At 44.4% G+C, this 22,788-nt stretch overlaps 1 protein-coding gene across 2 annotated transcripts in view; it reads left to right on the forward strand.

Annotated features, from left to right (window-relative positions):
* NPHP4 (nephrocystin 4) overlaps window positions 1–22,788 on the forward strand; it is a 941,192-nt gene that overhangs the window by 293,663 nt on the left and 624,741 nt on the right. For both annotated transcript variants that reach the window (XM_078642627.1, XM_078642628.1), the window contains exons 4-5: window positions 11,741–11,913; window positions 17,924–17,988. In XM_078642627.1, coding sequence (XP_078498753.1) covers window positions 11,741–11,913; window positions 17,924–17,988 — 238 coding nt within the window. The remainder of the gene's footprint in view (window positions 1–11,740; window positions 11,914–17,923; window positions 17,989–22,788) is intronic.

Consider the following 22,788-nt stretch of genomic DNA (forward strand, 5'->3'; position numbering starts at 1 on the left):
TGTTATATAAATGTGAGCATGCATACAGCGCGGTTATATACCGTTATATATTAAAATCAATATTCGGGGCTCAGACGACCAGGCCCCGTGAATGAATTAACTTAAATTGCCATATTCAGTATTTATTTATTCATGATCACTTACTTAAAATCTTTACATGTAAACACCTTTAAAACACATTTGGCAATGTATCATTGTAAAACTAATAAAAGGAAAACACTATTTTTACAATGATAAAGGTTGACTGTATGAATAAATAAGTAAATAAATATTCAGACGCTTGTGCCATTCTTTTTAGTCATGTTATTCTCATTCACGTGCTTTTCTCATAAATTGCTTTTTGTAAATTAGTGCTGAATATTTCCTTAAAAAACACGAAGGGCGGGAACTATGATAACCAGGAACCGTTACGTTGAAAAATGAAATTTTGGGCAGGGGCGTCGCTTCAGTTGATGCAGCAGTGGACTCGGGCACAAAGGCCTTAACCCCTTTGGCGCTCATGACGAGCTCAGCTCATCATGAGGCCCAGTGGAGCTGTGCTCATGACGAGCTGAGCTCGTCATAACCGCCGTGGAACGCCCACGCGGGATCATTCCCCTCCTGTGTGGGGCGTTTCATTGAGTGGGCGGAGTTGTGACTATGGCTGTGCAGCATGACGAGCTGAGCTTGTCACAAGCACCGCGGTGCAGCGCGCGGCCCCCCTCCTCCCGCACCGCGGGGGAATTAGCCCCGCAGGGAAGGGGTGAAGGGCTGGCCGAATCCTGAATCTCACATGTTATCCTTTATACGAAAGTAATCCCTCACCCCTGAAATTACTGATGCTCACGGTAACTCCGAGCCATTAGTAGTGGGCCTTGTCTATCTATATTTTAATACTCTGCTCCAGCTCACCCGAATCCATGCTTTTGTAGTGGAGACGTGGAAATAGGTCATGTTCTCCTACTGTTGCTCTGACTTGCTATGAAAACCTGCTTCTGCTGGTGCAGCCACAATGCTCAAATGTGTGTAATTTCTGATATTTATATGTTTCCCTCGTCCTTCATTGCTTGATTTTGCTTGCGAGAAAGAGTCACTCATAGCCATTGAAATGTCATTCATAATTACACTGAAATTATGAAAATGTCACACATAGGCAATTTGAAACGTTGGCAGCTATGGACTAGAGTAGCCCAAACTGCAGTAGTTTGAAGTAACATGCAGTTCGTGCACACACAAGTAGAATAACAAGGATTGGCAAAACCAATAGGTTTTGCTTCTGGGACCTATTGGCATTTCCAATGCCTTTTAGCCATGTTACACATCGGTGAGATGCTGTGCAGCACGACAAAAAGTTAAAATATTAAGTCCATGGCACATCATTTCGTAGGTATGCACATGCTCTATCATGCATGCGTGCCTATAAAATGATGGTGGTAGAATTTTTATTTAGACAGATTCAAGGTGGATGTGTAAATAAATAAAAGAAATAGCTTGACATGGATGGAACAGCAGCAATTTGCTGCCTGGCCTTCCGCCCAAAAAATTAACTAAAAAAAGGCCGCTGGTGGAGGGAGAAGGAAGCAGTGGGGAGTGAATGTAGGAAAAGGCCCCTTTTCGTATGGTCACTCCCAATATTTTTCTTTTTATATAAATCTATTTTTTTCTATTGCCATTTATGCAATAGGCACACAAATACAACGCCAAACAAGCTGTGCCACACATGAGAGTTCTAAAATACTAACCAGAATTGCTTACCACGTATCCAACAATGCCAGAAAGCGCAATAACCAGTAAAAGAATGGCAACACTCATATGTTCTTAATCATGATCTGGGAAAGTTAACAAACATGCAGTAAGTGGGCCCCCAAACGTCCATAGGTTGGGACGATATTGGTAGTTCTTCAGCATAAAGTTCTAGTTGCTCTCTGCAGTAAGACATATCAGAGAGCCATTGGTTCAGAGTGGGCACTCTCTGTTTGCCCCGGGTCATTGCTACTCGTCTTTTGGCCAATAAAAAGGCAACTGCAACCAGTCTGCATGTTGTGAGCTGCACGCCCTTTTCCAGGCCAAGGAGGCATGCTTGAGGCCGACATGCCACAGGCTCTAGAGCTAATATAGTGAGAACATCCGTAACTTGTACCTGGCAGGATGCATTATATTTAAGGTATGGATTTGTAAATGCAAACCTATATGTCCCTATAGTGGCGTACCCTCTTGGAAACCACTATATGTGTTAGCGGTTTATAGGATAACATGAGCTGCCAACCGGGCACCCATGAGCTTGGCAGCTCCATTATGGCATCACTTAAATGTGTCATCTTTGGTATCAAACAACATGCCTTCTCGCCCCTGACACAATTCTCATGCCCTGGGTGACGTGGCGTGCACCCAGACGGCACCTCAAAGGTAACCCCCTGGTTGCCCCCAGTCTTACTGTGTCCTGGCTGTCCAGCCCATACTTTCCTGAGCCTGCTGCTCCCAAGACGAGATTCTGACCTCCTGCCAGGGAGTGTGATCACTCCCTGGAGTCAGAGAAATAGGCTGGGTGGGAAAGAGGTAACACCTCTCTCCTCCCCAGATGGCTAGTGAATTGGTGCATCAGAGCGGTGAGCTTCAAAGGCCACACCGGCTTTGATATGCATCTGGGCTGTCCCCCTGAGGATGAAACAGCCCTCGCCTTGGCCCAGGTGGGTAATTATCTATGCATGAGGTGTACACCCCAGGTAGACTGACCAAACCTCTTGGGTGGGCAGCCTGGTCTGTATATCTAAAATTGAATTATGCCATTTTTATGAGGGCAGAAATAGTGGGTACTGGGTAGCAACGGTGACCTACGCCACCAGATGTGGTCACCTCAGGGTTGGACTAGTTGCCCATTTGCTGCAAGGTCCTACAACCCTAACTCCCCTGAATCTAGGATTTAAGACTCCTCCTGACACCGGAACCTCAGATCTGAACAACCTACTTAAAGGAAGGTCCAAGAAGAGGCCAGTGTCTCCGATAACAAGACTTTGTCCACCAGCACAGAGCAAAAGAGGGATACTTTTTCCCTGAGGCAACAGAATTGAAACTGAGTGAAGAACCCTCGTCCTTGGCTAAAACTAAACACTCTGAAAGAGAGGGATCCTTGTGGAAGCCAGAAGCACCCTCAGTCTCGCCTGAACTAGTAGCACCAGTCTCCTGCAAACTATAGGTAAAAACACTCACCAGATCCAAAGAACTGCTGGCCATTGGACCCTCTGAGGGATTGCCCAAATCCTGGTGGTCTAGTACATGGAGGGAGTTGTAGTCTTGTCTGCCCGAAGTCTCTGGCCCCTGAGTTACTCCCCCCTATTCAGTGAAGTTCCCTAAGCTATGCGTTGTGCTTACTGCTGCCAAGGCCGGTAACCGAGCCCCAAACTTGACGCTGAAGCTACAGAGAACATGGTGCAACCATCATCCGACGTCAGCAGCTGTGTACCTGTTGTATTTTTGCAATTTGTTTCTTGCAGCACCATGTAAGCAGTAAAAACCGCACCACCCGCAGCTCCTATTCAGCAACAAGGACAGCCAGAACAACTCTGTACCCAGATTCCACGGGCTAGGTAAAATTGATCTGACTGTTGTGGCCTAGGCCTGAGGTCTGCATGACTTTACCCTTATCAGGATTCCAAGTAACTCGACCTGCAAGTGATCGATTGTCACTAGTGCATTTTGCCATTCACCGCAATGAAGTTTTGTGTATGTATTTTACTGCACTGATTTAATATTGCTTAAAAAAATCTATAACTCAGGTTATGTGTATCCCCGTTTGTTTTGATGTCTAAAATAAGATAAAAATACACTCTATTTTTATAAATTGATGTAGGAATTCTATTGAGTCGTGTAAATTACTTATCATCCATGTTAGTACTCGGATATGCATAGCACATGTTCCTCTAGTAAAGCCTGACTGCTCTTTCCCACTCTACCTGGACTGAGCTAAGGATTTATTAGTGTGAATCCAAGGATCATCTTTGGGATATTGTGATAAAATTACATGGTAAGGCAACCCAGCTTTACCACATAATATTCCTCTTTCCTACAGCGAAACACTCGCATATGATCAAGAAAACATACAGAGATGATGAAATACACAAGGCGAGCACAACACGGAGAGAGAGGTGCGGTAGAAGCACATTGATGGAAGAAAGCAACACAGACCGAGGCAAAAGGAAAGAGAAACTCACAGGAGGGAGACAGCCGGAATGAACCCTCGTAAAGTGTTTCAGCTAAAAAGTAAAAAATTGGGACAATATAACCAATAAATGATAAGCAGTGAGTGGCTCTAATCCTACTGTACGCTGACAATTGGTCTTTTAGCAAACCAGACAGCGTGCACTTTCTTGTAAGTGAGACCTAAAAATGAGGGCAGGATACATTTTGCGATTCACAAAGAAAATGTATGTGTGCCCAACTTACACTGCACACATGCAAGTACCGTTCTTGTGCCAAAAAAAGGGGTTGGGTAGGAGGGATGAGATATGATGTGAAAAGAACCCCTAACTCTCAAGGATATGCACTCCCAGATGTGTGTGTTTTTGCACTGTTCTTTCCTGTTCCTGGTTTCAAAAGGCACAGAGATCTCATTAGACACCTGCTTTCATTCCTAAATCCGATATGGTTGTGCTCAGTCCAAGCTAGGTGTGACAAAGGAAATCACCCATGTATGTTGCGGGGGTGGATGGACCTTCTTACACCAGGCCTCTGGGAGTTGAAAGTCCATGGATAAAAAACCGTTATAGGATCGACTGTTTGCTATTTATTTCAGTCTGTGGAAGTAGCAGTAAAGCAGTTTTCAGGCTCATCTGCTCAGTGTGTTGTATGCAGCCACATTATCAGCAAGCATTGATAATGTCAGTATGCCTGACTTTAAAAGGATAGTGTATGTTAATGTGAAGCATTAGACGTAGACAGCATGGTAAAGGATATGTATTTGTGTGGAAGCAAAGAACTGTAGGATAAAATTAGTGTGGGTTAAAAGGCAAGGTGGCAGTTGTGCTGCACTGCAAGACCTAAAAATCCATTTAGGATGTCTACTCCTCCTCCCATCTGTGCTGCTTCCTCAGAAAAACACAATCATTTTGCAGTTATCTAAGACACTTTAATAGTATTACAATTTCATGTGTGCCCCTTAAGGTTCAACTTTAGGAAGCTGGATAAATAAAGGAATCGCAGCTGTGTGGAGTGCAAACACTGTTTTTGTGTTAGCACACAACTTCTGCCCATTAAAAACATGCACTCCTTGCTCCCAAAATGCGGGCAGAGCCAAAGCCTCTCTCTAGTGATGCTCACATAATTGTCTAGCGGCAGCTGTGTTGTCAAGCCAGACCATAAAACAAGGTGCGCTATAAACAACTTGGACCTTGTGAATTAAGCTGCATGTTGTTTGTATGGACAAAGCTTGCACCTTCATACAAGAAATTTAAGGGGTTGTATATTTTGCAGTCTTACTGAAGGTCAGAGTGTAGCATTGTCCATTTAAAATTTGAAAACAGAACTACAGTGCTGTCTAATGCATCACAATGTACGAAAATATTCTGATTCCCCAGAGTGGTTATCCATATCCATATCCATACTAATATTATAAAGAGAGAGCCCAAACCTTTGAGGCGGGTAATCTCAGTAACCACAGCACCAATCACAACACCCAATACAGCGTTGGAAAGGGCAGTTGCAGCAGAAGGACATAGGCTATGCAGACGGCTACCATATACATTTTTTTTAAAATTGTTTTTATTAACTTTTCAAGAAACAGTGGTGTTCATCACAATCATACAGTGCAAGACATACAATTGTACCGTAGGACACCATATACATTTAAAAGGTAAAAGAACCGTGCCAGCAAAGTAGTCCCTTGTGGGCGTGTCTGCGTCGTGCTGTGTGCGTGGGCTGGGGGCGTGACTAACGCTGGGGGCGTGTGGTACATTCATTACATCGTGGGCTGTGGGCGTGACAAACGCTGGGAGCGTGTGTCCGCCCTTCATGCCATGTGAGTCGTACATACAAGCGCCAATTACGTTGCTGCGCAGCATCAAGGGGCACGCTGGGGGCGTGAGAAACGCTGGGGGCGTGTGTCCGGCCTTCGTGCCATGTGAACGCAATTGTGCCGCATCAAGGGGCAGGCTGGGGGCGTGAGAAACGCTGGGGGCGTGTGCTACGTTCCGCCCTTCATGTCATGTGAGTCGTACATTAATCAGAAGATCGTCTGCTGTGGCCGTGTGCTGGGGGCATGACAAACGCGTTCAGCTGGAGGCCTGGTATGTAACATTACTGCAGCCTCCCCTGTGCGCTGTTACTGAACTCTCTCATTCAACGAAATTAGACGAGCCTGCTACCATCAACCAGGGCTCTAGCCGGGCTCAGGCAGCGGATCAGTACACTAATTACACGCGCCTGATAACATCAACCAGGGCTGCAGCTGGGCCTCAAGCGGGGGAGCATGCGCCTGCTAACATCAAACAGGGGCTGCAGCTGGGCCTCAAGCGGGGGAACATGCGCCTGCTAACATCAAACAGGCCTGCATCTGGGCCTCAAGCGGGGGAACCCGCAAATGAGCTTGTCTGCGGGGACAATTACTGCAGCCTCTCCTACTCGCTGTCATTGAACTCTCTCATTAAACGGATTTATCCGCGGCTGATAACTCTCATTCAACAACATTACACGCGCCTGCTAACATCAACCAGGGCTGTAGCCGGGCACAGGCGGCTGATCACTACACCAATTACACACGCCTGCTAACATCAACCAGGGCTGCAGCTGGCCCTTCTCCGTCCCTATTCTAATGAAACAAAAAATGTTGTCTACCGCGAGATTTTAAAATAAATTACCCTTGCCAAATACACACATTCAATGTCATACCCGGACAACGTCGGGACGGGCTGCTAGTTCTATATATTATTATTGTCTGATTTGTTGTGTTGGATGACTACCCTTTTCTGTTTTACGTCAGTGAAACTGCTGTACGGTTTGCCAAATATGTGATTAGGGGTCTGGACAGACAGTGACCTGTTGAGTACCTGGCTGTACATGTAAGTTTGCCTGGGCTTAATCTGTGGCCTGGGCTTAATCTGTGACCAGTACCAGTTATGTAGTACTTTGACATGTGTACATTTGAGGCAAGCCACTTTAATCCCCTTGTTGTGACTATTTGATTCTTGCCAGTGGCAGTTTTATGAAATGAAAATCTATCATCATTTCTGGCCTGTTTGTCCATTGTTATCCTTTTGGAGAATGCCTCAGCACGATCAGAAGTCGGACTAGGGGTACATGGCTTGCTTCCTGTAAAAGCTGGCTTATGCTGTATGTTATGACCATCATTCAGTATGCCAAATGCCTACTTTGTGTCAGAAGCATCTGTTAATTCCAAGATTGGGAATTCTTTTGTGAATGTGTTTTTTCTTTTGTTTTTTTGCAAGAAGGCCACTGTTGTAGGCTGATGGATGCATACAGGGAATGACACTGGACGCCACCTTTGCGGATGACATTGTGCAAATTTTAGGAGCTTATCGTACTCTTACTTCAAAGGACTCCTTTCCTCCGTCTTCTCAATTTATTCGTAATTGATAGATACGGTTTAAATTGCATTTTGGACTCTACAATTAGGTCTTTATTCCTCCCGATTACACAGACTTCATTACTATTTAGTGACAGATGGATTTACTTCTGACAAATCATTGGTGAATTAATTATTGGAGGTTGGAGCTAGCAACTGATCTTTCAGTCAATTTACACTCTTTATAGAAGATATTGTGGATTTGCCTTCCATTGACATAGGACTACTACAGTCACCACTTCCATGGAGGAGAAGAGTTGACTCGGAGCCTCAGGACTCCACCTAATGGTTAGGGGATATGCTGAAAAATCTTCTGGAACGGCCTGGGGATATGCTAAAAGAGAGGAATCTGCGGATAGATAGTCCCCACCAGAAACAGCGTAACTGAAAGTAAGACACTTTTTCAACAGAACTACTGGTGCAAAACCGACTTGGCCACATTTTATCTACATTGGAAGTTTAGATAAATCCAGCTGTCTGTCCTGTAAATGGCAGGGTAATCCCAGATTCCTGTAATATGTATATGAAACCTTTGAGAAATGTTACTGTGGCATGTAAGAAACTGTGTTATTGGTTGAGGGGAGTGAAAACCCTACTCAAGCATCAAATACAGCCCTATTCTTGGTGAACCACAAAAGTCACGAAATTAAGCTGTGCTTAACGCTATGGTAGCCTGACTCAAAAGCTGTCAGGTTTAACTCCGAGGAACTGTGTAATGTAATTATGCAGCTCACAAACTAATGAAGTGAAAATACAACACAAAAAATCCCAGACCAATTTAGAAAAATAGAGACAATTTTAATAAATAAAAAGTATTTAGTGTAAAATAGCACCTAAAAGACCAACGTGGCAATTGCGGGTATCTGGTCGCGTGAGTCGAGGGCAAAGTCAAAAGTTAGGGCTCACTGCAATTGATATTGATATTGAATACATTTGTAAAGTGCAATGTATACCCGGAGATGTCTTGGCACTGTCTGTGATCAATGGAGAGAGTGCCTTAGTTGGAATAAAATCTATTTTTTTAGAGACTTTCTGAAAGCCAGAAGAGTGGTTGAAGATTTCAAATATTGAGGGAGACTATTCCATTTAAGGGCAGCACATCTGATGAAGCACCTGCGTCTGCAGGACATACGCTTGTGTGGAGGGACCACCAGATTTTTTGCGAGGCTGGAGCATAGGGATCTGCCTAGAGAGTACAATTTAAGGTTATTCATTGGGTAGTCAGGGCCGATTCCATGAATCGCTAAGCAGAGCGCCACTCAATAGGCTGCCAATATAACTTACTTAAGGCCTGGGGTTCCAAATCAAATCTGGAGATGTTAAGGAGCATCAGTGCTACAGTGCTCAGCACTGTCTGGAGTTTATTCAGTGATCTCTTTTGTGGATTTTGGAAAAGATCTTTGAAATAGGCTAGTCTTGCCAAAACTAAAGCTGTAACCACGGCTTTTAATGAGTCAACAGGAATCAGATGTGCGATCTTCTTTATTATTCTCAAACGGTAGAAATAAAAAAAGATGGCCGAATTAACTTGCTCTTTGTAGGTGAGCTCATCATCTATGAGAACACCCAGATTTGTAACTTTTTTTTACAGGTACGGGTAAAGTCCCGAGATCATGAGGCCACCGAAAAGGAGGCTGAAAAGAAACATAATTTCCCAAAAGCATGATTTCCGTTTTGGTTTAACTTCAGAGAATTGTCTCAGCTGTATTATGGATATCATTGGTGACCGACTCAATTATTTGTGTCATCTCTGTAGGTCACCAATAAGAACCCGAAAGACTTTATCAGATTGGCTATTGGGAGACATAGATATTAAAAATGATTGAGCTTAATGACGAGCCCTGAGGAACCTCACACGGCAGAACAAATAGCACTGACCTGAATCCCTTGTGAGTTATGACTTTAGTGTTGGTAAGAAATGAATGAAGAAGTGCAAGAGCTGTGCCTGTATCCCTGTTGCTTCACGAACAGTCAACCAAGCTAGTATGATTGACCATGTCAAAGGCTGCAGACACGTCAAGTATGATGAGGGATGCACTGCCTCCCTTATCAAGTGATGATCTGATTTCCTGTGTAGCCACAATAAGCGCAGTTTCCATACTGTGGCCACTTCTAAAACCAAACGTAGCCTTATTGAGATAGTCTTTGATTCAATATATGAAGACAATTATTTCTCGTCTAACCTGGCTGGAAATGTAGCTATAGGCCGATAGCTGTTAGCATCTTTTAGAGTCTGTGTTTTTTGTTTTTTTAGCAATTTGAGAACTGCAACCTTTTTCCATGGCTTTGGAAAATGTCCTGTGCTAAACGTGACATTGGAGCGCTGGTCGAATACACAAGGTGGTTTGGGCCCAGTTTCGGCTTACCTTCTGTCTTAGAAGAAATTCTGAAGTAAAGTTAATGAAAAGGTAAAGTTCAGTGGGAGAAGGCAGCAGGCAGTGTCCAAGGAGGACGCATTGTAGTTGGTAGCACCGCTAGAAGGAGTCGCAGTGAAGATTTTTACCTTCAGACGTTGGCATTTTTTTGGGAAGTTGAAAATCTCCAATGAGATGAAGCTCCCAGCTGTAGCTGACAAGAGGCTCCACAAGTCTGGATACATTCGCCAAGACGTTCCGTTGAACAGGATTTATTGCTGTGGAGAAGAACGTAGCAGGAGCTATCGATAAAGTTGGGGCGAACGGCGATGCACCTTGCTTCGATTGGCTGACGGGTAGGTCCCGATCTTCTGTCAGGTTTCAGGGCTCTTTTTGGTTTCATATTTTCTAATTCCCAACTTTTAGGTTTAACCAGGAGCAGCACCTGTAACACCCCTTCCAAGGGTCCCGGGCCTACATTGAACCACTTGGGGGATTAGGACTCACTCCAGCAGAGGCCATGTGCAGGGTTGAAGGTCTCAGGAGCTTGGTATGTCCCTGTAGCTCACACAGGTGGCCACACAACTAGCCCTTGGAGTCACTTTTGGTGGTCCTGGGTTCAAGGAGATGGTCCAGTTTGCCTTCAATCAGCAAGGCAGGCCTCAAGCAACATGGCTGTCCTCATATCAGCACAGAAGTCCTCTGTAAAACAAAGCAGGTCTCGAGCAGCTGGGGATTCTTCTGAAGTCTTCCACAGGTCTAGGAGTGTACTGACGTTTGTTCTGCGGCTCGAATATTTATATCTAGTGTCAGCCTTTGAAATGTGTGGATTTCCTATGCTACCCCCACATCTGGTTCTGGAAAGTTCTTGCTTTCTCCTGCCAAGACTCCAGGACGTTTGGGTTGATAAAAGGCTAGTGTCAGATTCATTTGTGTGTGTGTGTGCTGGAGGTAGCGCTTTGAAGTGTAAGTAGGACAGGGAACAGCTCCACCCACTGCAATCCTGGCAGTATGGCCCATCCTGCAAACACCCAGTCCCCTTTTGCCTAGGTGTGTGGGAGGAATTCACAAGTCCCAACAGCTAGCTATTTACAGTCATGTGACCAAGGTCCTTAGCAGCAGGCACCAAATGGTTAGGACCAGAAAATGCAACTTTCTTAAAGTGGCATTTTCAGGAATGTGACTTAAAATCCGACTTTACCAGAAAAGAATATTTTATAGTACAATTCGGGTGAGTCCAACCAAATTGGGTGCGTGTAGAACCATATAGGGGCTTATAAGTAGAGTAATATGCCATATCAGGTGTAAGCCACTTTTACCATGTTTTAGGGAGTGAGCATAAACACTTTAGTACTGGTCAGCATTGATGAAGTGCAAAAACGAATTCAGGAAAAGGGAGGAGTGAAGGCAAAAGTTTGGGGAAAGACCACATCAAGGAAGTCAGGCCTAACAGTGCATAGTAAAGTAACATCGTGAGGCTTCCCAGGAAAAGCTTCAGTTGGAAAATGGGAGTCTTCTGGGAGAAAGTGTGTTTTTCCTAAATTATGTGATTTCCAACTTGACCTCATATATTAGACATTGAGTTTCTTGCCATGGTGCATCTCTTTGATTGTCTGAAAACCTGTTTTTTTACTTTGAATATCCACAGAACAAGTGTTTACCTTTAGTTTATGCAAAGAGTTGGGTTTGTATAAGGGCGTTTCGATTTGAGTATTGTTGAGTATTCCCAGAGTTACAGCTGAAGAAAGTATGCAGAGTCCTGAATAAAAGGCATGCATGACTTGACCGTATGTTTTGTACAGAATTTGTAATTTGTTTTCATTTTTTTTTCCAGCCTGTATATTTTCACACATCGTTAAATAATATCAACGTTGTTGCCGTTGTGGAAATAGTGGCCCATGGCACGAAAAATGATGGAACAAATCAGGATCTGTCCTGTGGATTTGGAATTCTGCGTCTTTTCGGTGACCAGTTACTAACAGGAGAGCCTGATGCACAAAACAAAAGGTATTTAATAGTTAATGATGCCAAGGACTTCATTATTGATTCTACGATTATTTCCATTCAAATGTTTTTTAGGAAAATTCACAAGTCAGCTGCCAGAGGACAATCATGACTTGTGTCTCTACTGCTGTAAATGTAGGGTGAGTTCATAGTTTGAATTGGAGTTCAGGAGCTACAACAAATGCACAAAAAAACCCTCTTGCACTTGTGCTGAAACCCATGCGTTGGTCAATATTAGGTGTGCAGCAAACGACCTACAATTCAATTAATATATGTACAATAGCATGAAATGTGATTGGATTAAGTTTTTATGTATTTACATAAAAATGTCTTGGCACTGTGCACTTTTATGGTTCATCGAACCGAAATAAAGTTAATATCGACTACCTACTATTTAATTTATTTTTGAAGAATCATTTATGTAACATTATAAAGGTATGATATAGTGATCTGTCAGGTTTCCGTAGTCTCCTTTTCCATTATTACTGCAGTACAATGTACAGTGGTCGAACTTTCAGGTACTCTTAAAGTTTCTCACCTAAGGCAGTTTTCTCATGCACTGCATTGAGTATCCTGGACGCAGCAGAAGAAATACAGGATGTGTTTTGGGAATTTGCTAAACGATACTTGATACAACTAACTTGTCACTTGAATATTAAGGGAGGGGACCATGAAATTTAAACCAGCCATAGTGTATTTGCACAACCATTCTGTTTTGGCTCCCCACCAATATTAATCACATTTCTAATTCATTGATGTTAACAGAACGTTATTTTGTGTGTGTGTGATGACATATGAAAGGCCCTTTTACCATAGTAAAACAAATGTTGCTAATGTTCCCTTTTCCCTCCAAAGTAGATATTCACAGCTCCATTTTGTCCTTTGAGATGTATTCCTATTCCTCAAATGGTTACTATACAGATCCTCCGGGCCTCCATATTGCCTATAACATATATTTCCCTTTTTTGAAAAAACCAATACCATACACTGCTGGTTTTCACGTGCCCAGTACCTGCTTCTGGTAGTATTGAGATGCCCAGCAACGTGCTTGCCAGTTGCCTCATGCCCCGTAACAGTTCAGGAGCATAACGCAGGCCCCGGGAAGCCCAGCTGAGCTGGGGGACCCCAACTCTTGAGGGGGGCCCTCATTCATCCTATGGCCAATAAATATCTGTGATATATGGGAGACACTTGGGGACCCCTCATCCTAGTCTGTAGGGGGAACCCATCATTGTGGTTTACGCCACTGTAACAGGTGTTACCAGTTTCACATTCTTGCCTGTTAAGGTTTGAAATAAACCCATAGCAGAACAGTGTCGATTAAGTTGCCCGTGTCAAGGTTTTTATGGACGTCTGCTCTGATGTTCGTATCCAAGCATCATTAAGAACAAGAGATACAATATCATCTGCTTTTTCAGAACTACGTCTTTACCCAGCCTTGATGTTGATTCACTGGGCAGAAAGTCAGAGTTTCAGTGGGGGCTCCTTCGCTAAGGCGGAGGAGCGTCGACCCACTGATCGTTGAGCAGTGGAAAATAAAAATAAAATGTTATTAACAAGAAGTTATTATCATTTTATTTTTCTTTGCGACTCCAGCAAGGTCGGGGCGGGGCTGGGCTCCCCGCTGTCAGAGGGGGCGGGCCGGGCTCCCCGCTGTCGGAGGGAGCAGGTGTGGTTTGCAGTCCCTCCCTAAGTGCGCATGACGGCTTGGCCGGCTGTCGGGGGCCAGCCATACAGTCATGCACACATGGCATATTATCCACTGGGCTGTGTTGCACAGCCCAGTGGAGAACATGACCAGCCTCCCATGTACTGCCTGAGCGGCCAAACAGGCCGCTCAGACCAATCACGACACTGCTCAGGCAGCGTCGTGATTGGCTGGGAAAGTCTGGGAGCCTGGGTGCTTAAGGTGCAGCAGAGAAGAAGACGGAGGAAAGACGTGCAGCGGCGAAGAAGGAGGTATGTTTTTTTCACCAATTAAAGGCTGTGGCATGAGAGCACTGCCCTTGAGAACTGTGGATAGCCAGCGGCGCGAGTGGAGTGAGCTGCCCTGTTTGGGAGGAGAGAAGGGCAGTGGCGTAGCAGGGAGTACGCTGTCCTGGGACGTTAGGTTTTACCAAAAAGGTTTCAGGCAGCGGCATGTGCGAAGCGTGCTGCCCATGTGGTGCTGAGAGAAGGGCAGCGGTTAGGGGTATCACGCTGCCCGGGATGCGAGGCGTGTTGGGAGCATTTGGGCAGCGGCTTATGGGAGTGCGCTGCCCTTAGGGAAAAAAGAAGGGAATCAGTGTGTGGACAGAGCGCTGCCTGTGTGTTACAGAGGTAGGGCAGCAGTGTGGTTGGAGCATGCTGCCCTTGAAGAAACAGCTTTCCGTCTGGACGGTTTACTGACCTGGCATGGTGCACCTTGTGCAGATTAGCTCTTAGCTAGAGCAGTTAGGCTTGACTAGTGGGACCTTGAAATATAATTTGGCCCGCCTTATAGACTTGCTTGAAGACTGAGCAGCCTTGTTTGACTTGAGGACCAGCTAATTAGTACTTGGCTACTTGTTGCTGCCATATTGTGATCCTATTTTTGATATATATATGAGACCTGAACCTCTGTAAATTCCAGCGGATAGTGCACTTCTGGTATTTGGTTTTGGAGCAATTGAACTTGGAGCCAGTGGAGCCCACTTATTCCCATGTTGTGGTTTTTCATTAATAGATTTTTAAAGAATTTTCAATTTGAATGCTCTGATATTCATTATTGTTTGTCCTGATGATGACCACCTAATTTTAATGTGGTCAACATGCCATTGACGCCTACATGTGGTCTTGATTGAACAGGAAGCATTGTTTGCTATGTTTTGTTTTTGTCTTGTTCTAACTACATATATATAATTCTCCTCAGCCACATTTCATGTTTACACAATGTATTGTCTTTATGGTTGTTTGTGTAACTTGTTGAGCACCATTGTTGTTTTCTTGTTTTATTATCATTGTCTTATTAATGCATTTTCCCTATATAATTTTTTTAAAATCTGTGCAGGGGTATCACTTGTTAGAAAATTATTGTAATTTTGTTTTATTTCTTCATCCTTCTTTCCATTTTCCTCTCCCCTTCTTTATCATTTTTTTTGTTCTGTTCTTTCGTATTGTTATTCTGCATTTTACACTACATAAGATATTTAACTTAAACCTTGTTAGGATTCCAGTCTTGAAGAAACAGAGACACCTTTTAAAGTGCCCTTTCCTACCCTCGCCTCAGGTGCCCTGGCCTACCTGGAGGAGCCCTGGAGCCTTCTGAGCCTCGGACAGCATGCTAGAGGCAGGTCTGAGTTGACCACACCCCCATCCCTTAGAAGCCAACTTCTTGAAAGTGCAGGGGCTGGCAAGCAGGGAAATTACAATCTCTAGGCCTGCAGTGAGCTATCTCAAACCAAGTTGTAATTTACAACAAAAATCTCTTGGCCCGTAAGCAAGGGTAGGCATTAAATACTGGTGAAAACGTGGGACATTGATTCCATATACAACCATATACAGCCAGCATATGGTCGAACCACAAATAATTCATTGAGTACCAATGACATGGTCATTAATACTGCCAGTTGTATTCATTGAACCACACGCCAGGTACTGATAGCTATTATTGCCATTCCGTGTCACCCCCCTAGTATCCAGGTATCTTATCTAGTTAGCTTGCAACCAAAGCTCACAGGCTTAGTTTCCCTTTATTATTGCTTGGACTGTTTGCCTACCAGTAAGTGTTCCAATGCATTTAAGGAACTCAGTACTCCAACAAGTGGCTTGTCGATTATTACAGTGTCACTCTCGTATTGCAGTAGATTCAGCTTTCGGACCCGCATATTCATCTTCAAAGAAAACTGAAGTTTCCCGCACCAGGCTTCAATCAGTCATATATTAGTTAAATAGTAATGTTGCTAGGACACAGGCTTGCTTCATACCATTGTCCGTAAATATTCTCTCGGATCGGGAAAAATTGGAGATAACCAGATTTTACTCTGGGTCAAAGCATGCACTCAGGAGTGCTTGCGGCAGAGGCGAAAGAGTGCAGCAGAAAACAAATTGTCCTTTCTCTGGACAGTTAACTGTATTAAGAGCGATAGAGCTAGCATGTTATCCTCGATCCGTTGGAGTTTCTGTTGGATACACGAGTCATGGGTACTCATGTTGGCAGGTTTATAGAAGAGCACTTTCCCTGCATGTCTAACAATGCAATTAGGCGGTGTCATGCATTCACCTGGTTGGAACCTCTGAGTCTCGGGTTACGACTCTTAAGACAAGATCACCTCCCGGGTGAGTAGGGCATGTGGCTCCTTAATCCAAAACCAGGGCATGACGAAGCAGATGGAGTATACCTGACTGGTATGGGTATGGACCTGTGGCTTCGTAATATTGTGGGAGCCCTGCTAGGATGAGCCCAAGCCAGGCACGTGGTTTGAGATCACAACACTAGTCACTTGGAGGGGTGGGGACTTGCGGAACGCAACTGTAGATAGGTCTAGGAAGAAGTTGAGCATCACCATGACCAAATTGTGCAGGGATAATGGGTGGAGTTGCATGAGGCATGGCCTCATTTACTGTAGCATGAGAGGATACCACGAACCAGACTGGGTGCATTTGTCGGAAGTAGGTATGGGCCTGTTCCTCCTCAACATCGGTGGGCTCTTATCAGGATACAGCCATGGAACGTCACGAGTGAGCAGGCGGGGGAGCTTCCTGAGGTAGTGAAACCACAGGCAGCGTGCCGGGGACAGCAGAAGGATCGCTATAGCCAAAGGTGGAGCCGCTCAAGCACTTGCCCTTGGGATGCCTTATGGCTGGGGGACGGGAAGCAGGCTATGGGGCAGCAAGGGGTCAGCAGAGGGTGGACACGGCACTTGCAGCCCGGGTCAGACACGAGGGTCACACACAACACTTGGCAGCAAGGTGTAGCCTAGAAGCTGCTGCAGAGGTGCTGGGAACGGGATTTCACTCAGAACGCTGTCACAGGGTGCTGTTATGACTAAGGACTACTGTTGTTGAGCTACAGATAATGTGGGCAATAATAATGGTATGCATGTTTTGAAAATAATGATCTGTTAATTTGGCATATCAATATGATAATAAAGAGCAGCTGCGTCCGTTTTGCACCATCAAAGGCTTATTCTTCATCTTTGCCAGAAAAAGGAAGGGGGGCTGCAGTTAGCGGCCGGGAAGCTCTAGGGCACACGTGCTCCTGGGAGGGGTTACGCTTGACCGTGGCGTGTCACCCGTGTGCCCGCTGCTCACATCCGCTCCATCTGCAGGATGCTGGTGACTCGCCCTGGTTTGTGAAGAGTTTCTTTTAAAAATTAGACACAGGCACCCTGCTGCATAGGCAGAGATATGTTCCACAGAGCAAGAAACTCTTTCCTTACTTCTGGTTACTGGTAAAATTAAAAACAACTAAACAAATAGTTAATAACACAAGTTAAAAAACGATGACAAGCTAACATAAGAGAACAGTGCAGTGTAGTTAATCAAATTAAGACGTTAACACAGCGACTAGCCTGTAGGCCATTCATCCATAATTATGTAGCAAAATAAAATATTTAAGAAATAGAAAACAGTGAAGTGAGATTATCATCTTCTACACATTTGGTTATTTATATTGCGTTCAAGGTATACAGAGTGGGTTCTGAGCGATTGCTTCAGAGATCTGTAGTCCACGCTTGCTTATTTATCTGCCAGGATGCCTGAAAGATAGCAGTTTGTGAAACAAAGGTGGCCGTCTGAGCGTATTAGTTCAATTAATTGGAGAATTGTGGTTTCCTTTACTCTTTTCAATGCAGCAGGTGCACTTTGGTGTGTCCCTAGTGTTTGTAAGGCAAAGACTTTGTTTAAGATCACGACTGATATGTCATTGGTAACCGAGGGAGTCTCCACTAAACTGAAACTGGCAGTGCTTGAAGTGAGTTGGTAAAATCAATTTACTAAACGATTATTGACTGTTTTTAGGTAACATTTGTTTTTCTGTTCGTTTTCTTATTAGGCTAAAACTATATCATGGATCTCCTCGTGCTCTCCTGCATCCTGCCCTAAAGGACCCAATGGAATGTGAGTATTATAGACAGGAAATTGTGCACATAAAAATGTATACTTTTAACTACTCTTAAACGTAAACGTGATTGTCCCACATCATGGTGATACCGACAGTTAGCTTGCATTTCAGAATGTAAAGTGACAAGTGCTATCGAGAAGGCATTCTTGTGAACTAAGACCATCCGCAGAGTGAAAAATATGCGGCAAATAGTCTGCAGTAGAATAGAATTACAGTTTAAGACAACCTCCTGGCTGATTGCATTTTGATGGGTTATTCTTACAGTGGATTCCTCACCTTAGATTATTTTCCTGGTGCCAGACTGGATCCAAAGATTTTTTCAAAGTGGCACTCCCACGTTCTACTGAGTGGCTTTGTGCGGCTCTGCGTTGGTTCCATATCACCCCTGAGTGACCGAGCGGAGCCTCATGTAAGCGCCACCCCTGTGCACTGGTGTTAGATCCTTGTCTTCTGCGCCTTCCAACATGGATCCGAACCCCTGCTCCCAAATACGTCATATTTCTCAATGACATTCAGATCTTTTCAATATCCTTGTTAATAATGTTGCACCTGAAAATAACTGGATTCAAGCCGTGCCACAACTTCAGGAAGCAGCTATTGGCCACGCATCTGGATGAGGTGTGTCTTTGGTACATGGACTAGGGATTTGACTCTTAAGTTGTGTGATAAGTGTGCTTTCATGCAGCCAAAGGCTGGGAGGCAAAGCTGTATGTTGCTGAGCACAAAAAGAATTTGCAGACTTTGTGTAGATCCTGCTCCAAGTCACCGGTCCAGACTCAACCATGGGTTCACTCCCTTGACTGTTCCACTTCCAGTTCAAGATTTTTTAAGTAAGTTCAACTTCAAACAAAAGCAGAAAATGCTTAGCAGGACTCAACCCCATCCAGCCACTTGGACTCCAAGGAGAAGGCACGAGGGCATCAAGATGTAAGTTGCACTCTGTTGAGGTCACCCATCACATTGCCAATTTCTCATTTTGTTCCAACACTCCCTGAGTTTCCTGGGCCAGCCTCGACCCCTTAGCAGATTCAAGACTTCAAAGAGATTTTGTTGCAAATGTTCAATGTGCTTCTGGTTCCCTCTAATTCACCTTTGAGTTCCCCGAAACTGCAAAGGCCTCCAGTCAGGTTCCTGATAGTGGGTCTCTCCCTCATCTGTCCTTTGTGGACCCTTGTACTCTGGCCCCATGATCCATGCCAGTTCTGCTCACCTGAGACTGATGCCACTGGTGTGGGCGCTGATCTGGTGCTGACACCCTTATCGGACCTGAACCAACATCGGCCTAACTTGAAGAATTCTTTGTTATGAAATGTTTCAAAAAAAGGTTCGGCCCTACCCTTTCTTTGCTCCCCACTCAATTACCCTCTCTGTTTAGAATGGTAACCCTCCAAAGGTGCCATAGTGAAGGTGCTGGAGAAAGACGTGGTTTATAACTCTTATTATTTCCTTGGCCTGAAAAAGGATGAGGTTCTCAAGCCTTTCTTGTACCTCTGTCGTCTCAGTGCCTTCCTACAGAAGGAGAGATGGAAAATGCTCACATTGGCAGGATCAATTTTAGTTTGCCTTCATCCTCCTGTGTCTTACCAGAGCCCCTCAGGTGATCACGAAACTGATGGCGGTGGTCGCTGGCCACTTTATAAGGTTGTGAGTTGTATTCCCATTCCTGTCTGCTGAAGACTGGCTCACTGCAGTCAGTCGTGGACCACCTCTGGACCATGGCAGACCTTTTGATATTGCAGATTTTCACCAGAAACAAGCTAAAGTCCCACCTGAGACCCTCTCATTGGCTTAGATTTATTGGGGCAGTCCTGGATACTGTGGAGTTGGGGCTTTCCATCTGCATCACGGAGTCCAGGACATTGAGGGTGTGAGCTGGATAGTTCAGGCTCCTCCAAAATCCAAGTGAAGGTGGCGCCAAGACTTCATGGCCCCTTACTTTTTTGCATCCTTTTTGTTAATTATGAAAGGTGGCCACCTTTCTGACACCATTCAGATCTTGGAGGTAGCAGCTCAACATCTGCAATGAAGGCTGACCGACTGCAGTTTGTCCTGCAGCTAACCATTCTCCCTTCGCTCCCTGCAGGGAACAGTGGTATTGACACATCACTATTGTTCGTGGATGTCTCCATGTCAGTGTTCTGGAGCGGAGGACCATTTGTCTGGCCCTGAAGGTCGTCCTGCCATCCATCAAGGGGAGTCTAGTACAGGTTCACAACAAAAACACCACTGCATTTTGATACTACGAGAGGTGGAGTGGGGTCTTGGTTGCTGTGCAAGGCGTCTGTTCGCCTTTGGAGGTGACTGGAGTTGCAGGGCATCTTTCTAGTTACCAGGCACCTGGTAGGAGCCCTGAAAGCCAGATATAGATACTTGACAGTTGGGTAGTGAGGTCCTAATTGCGGAATATCTGATGGCTTGAATATCTAAAATTTTGAAATTTGTACTATACTTCAAGGGGAGTCTAAGCAGCCACCTCCCTATGCTGCTAAATCGCAATTTGTTATAATTGCGTAATCTACTTCTATTGGATAAGAATCCCCGAGCAAAAAAGAAAAAAAAAAAAGTAATTCACAATATCATAAATACAAGTGGAAAGATAATTTCAATCAAAAAAGTTCCAGCATAAGTCCGTGGTTTCCAAAACAAATGGTCCGTTATTTCCCGGCACATGTAATCCGTTAGTCGAGAGACGCCACTCGACTAACGGATTACATGTGCCGGGAAATATGAAATACTGAAGATTACAATTGTGAACAGAGTGAATATGGTGCTGGGCTAACGGGCCATTTGTTTTGTAATAAGAAATCTGGATAATTTAGTATAATAGATAAGCTAATTTTACACAGCCAATTGATATTAGGAGTGAAGATTTTAAGATTTTGTAGCCCTGATGATGTCTTTTGAAGACGAAACACGCGTGTTGGCTGTCTTTGACGATTGTAACTTTGGCTGTATTGTTATGAATTGACGTCGAAATTTATGAATTGGAGAAATTTGCTGAACAAGTCCTTGTGGAGAAAGAATTACCGAAAATAAAGAAACCAAAGACTTATGCTTGAACTTTTTTGATTGAAATTATCTTTCCACTTGTATTTATGATATTGTGAATGATGTTTTTTTTTTTTTTTGCTCGGGGATTCTTATCCAATAGAACTGAAAGCCAGATAGACTAACTGATAAGACATCTAGTGCTTTACATTCCAAGGTAGCGCAGAGCATCTTCGACTAGTGTTGGAACTCTGGTTAGAATTATGCCATTCAAGTTTCTGCGACAATACTTGCTAGGAGACACATTCTGGCTGGAATGGAACAAGCAACTCCTGTATGCCTTCCCACCACTTCCTCTACTGCCCAGAGTTCTGAAGCAGGTAAAAAATTACTGGAACCGTGTCATCCTGGTGTTTCTGGATTGACCCGGGAAAGTGTGCTTCCTGGAACTCCTGAGCATGAACGTCAGTCCTCCAATCAGGCTGCCGCTTCAGGAGGACCCCTGTTTCAGCAACAGAGCAGGGCACTTCAGGTGAATCTAAACAGCTTACACCTCCATGTGTGGAGACTGAGCAACAGTAATTGGCAACATTTGATTCTCCGACTCAGATGGTGAATGTCACCCTGGCCGCTAGGTACCCTTTCACAAAATCCATTCATGCTGGTGCTTGGACAAATTTGTGCCCTGATGAGGTGCCCAGAACTCAGACCCCACACAGGCAAAACTGTCAAATGTATTTTTCGTTGGTTTGTCTTTAGCCCAGGCCTTGCAGTGGGCATGGTAAAAGATTGCTTGTCAGCCAGCCCTTTCTGACTACCTAGGTTGGTCAGACCAACCAACCTTCTTCAGATCCCCTAGTGTGATGAGATTTGTTAAAGATCTGATATAATTTTCCTTCCAATTCCTTTATTACACAGTGGGGCCTTAACTTGGTCTTGACATAAGTCATGTGTAAACCCTTCAAGCCAGTGCATTGCTGCTCGCTGAATATCCTTATCTTGAAGACTGTCTTCCTCACTGCGTCAGCTTGTTGCTTGAGTGAATTAGAGGCACTGTCAGTGCAACTGCATTCACTACCTTTTTCGTGGACAAACTGGTGCTTAGGACCCACGTGTCCCTAAATAAAGTCATGACTCCCTTCCATGTTAGGCAATCCATCAGTGTACCAATGGTCTTTCTTCTGAAGAGGAGTCAACAATTCTCCTGTATTTAATGGGGTGAGGACTGATTTGCAAAAGATGGATGGTGGCCCCTTGTTTGCCAGAAGAGATCCCACTTGTTATCTTGATGATGTTGCCAATGCAATGTGAATATTCCATTCTTTTTTTATATAAGTTTTCTAGTCAACTAACCTTAATCACTTCACTAGTGCTCCCCCCTCATCAATGTCACATCAACATCATTCCTATGAAAATGTGCGTTCCCCAGCTTTTACCAAAGCCCCGATTCTGTCCTGAAATCCGCAGTTAAAAAGTAATCGGAAATATCCGAAAAGCCATCCTTGGAATGAGCTGTACTGCCACACCAATGACAGACAGACGGTGCGCTAAAGAAATCACAGCGTACCATTCCTTCCGAATAGCATTGTTTAGGAAGAGGCAACCTGAAAGAATGTTCCCTTTCTCTGGAGCTTTAAACACATGCCAATAATTTGTTGATGTATGCAGAACTGGTTTGGGATGGCCTCCGTCTCGAGGCTGTTTAGTGATGCCTCTCACAACAGAGTAGTCTCCAGCCTGGAGCACCCACAAAAGAGGCACAAAGAGGTGGGAACTCTCTGCTCCTGTCTTCCAGTGATCAGGAAGGA

Source organism: Lissotriton helveticus, chromosome 5_1 (assembly GCF_964261635.1).
Source record: "Lissotriton helveticus chromosome 5_1, aLisHel1.1, whole genome shotgun sequence".
Classification (NCBI taxonomy): Eukaryota; Metazoa; Chordata; class Amphibia; order Caudata; family Salamandridae; genus Lissotriton; species Lissotriton helveticus.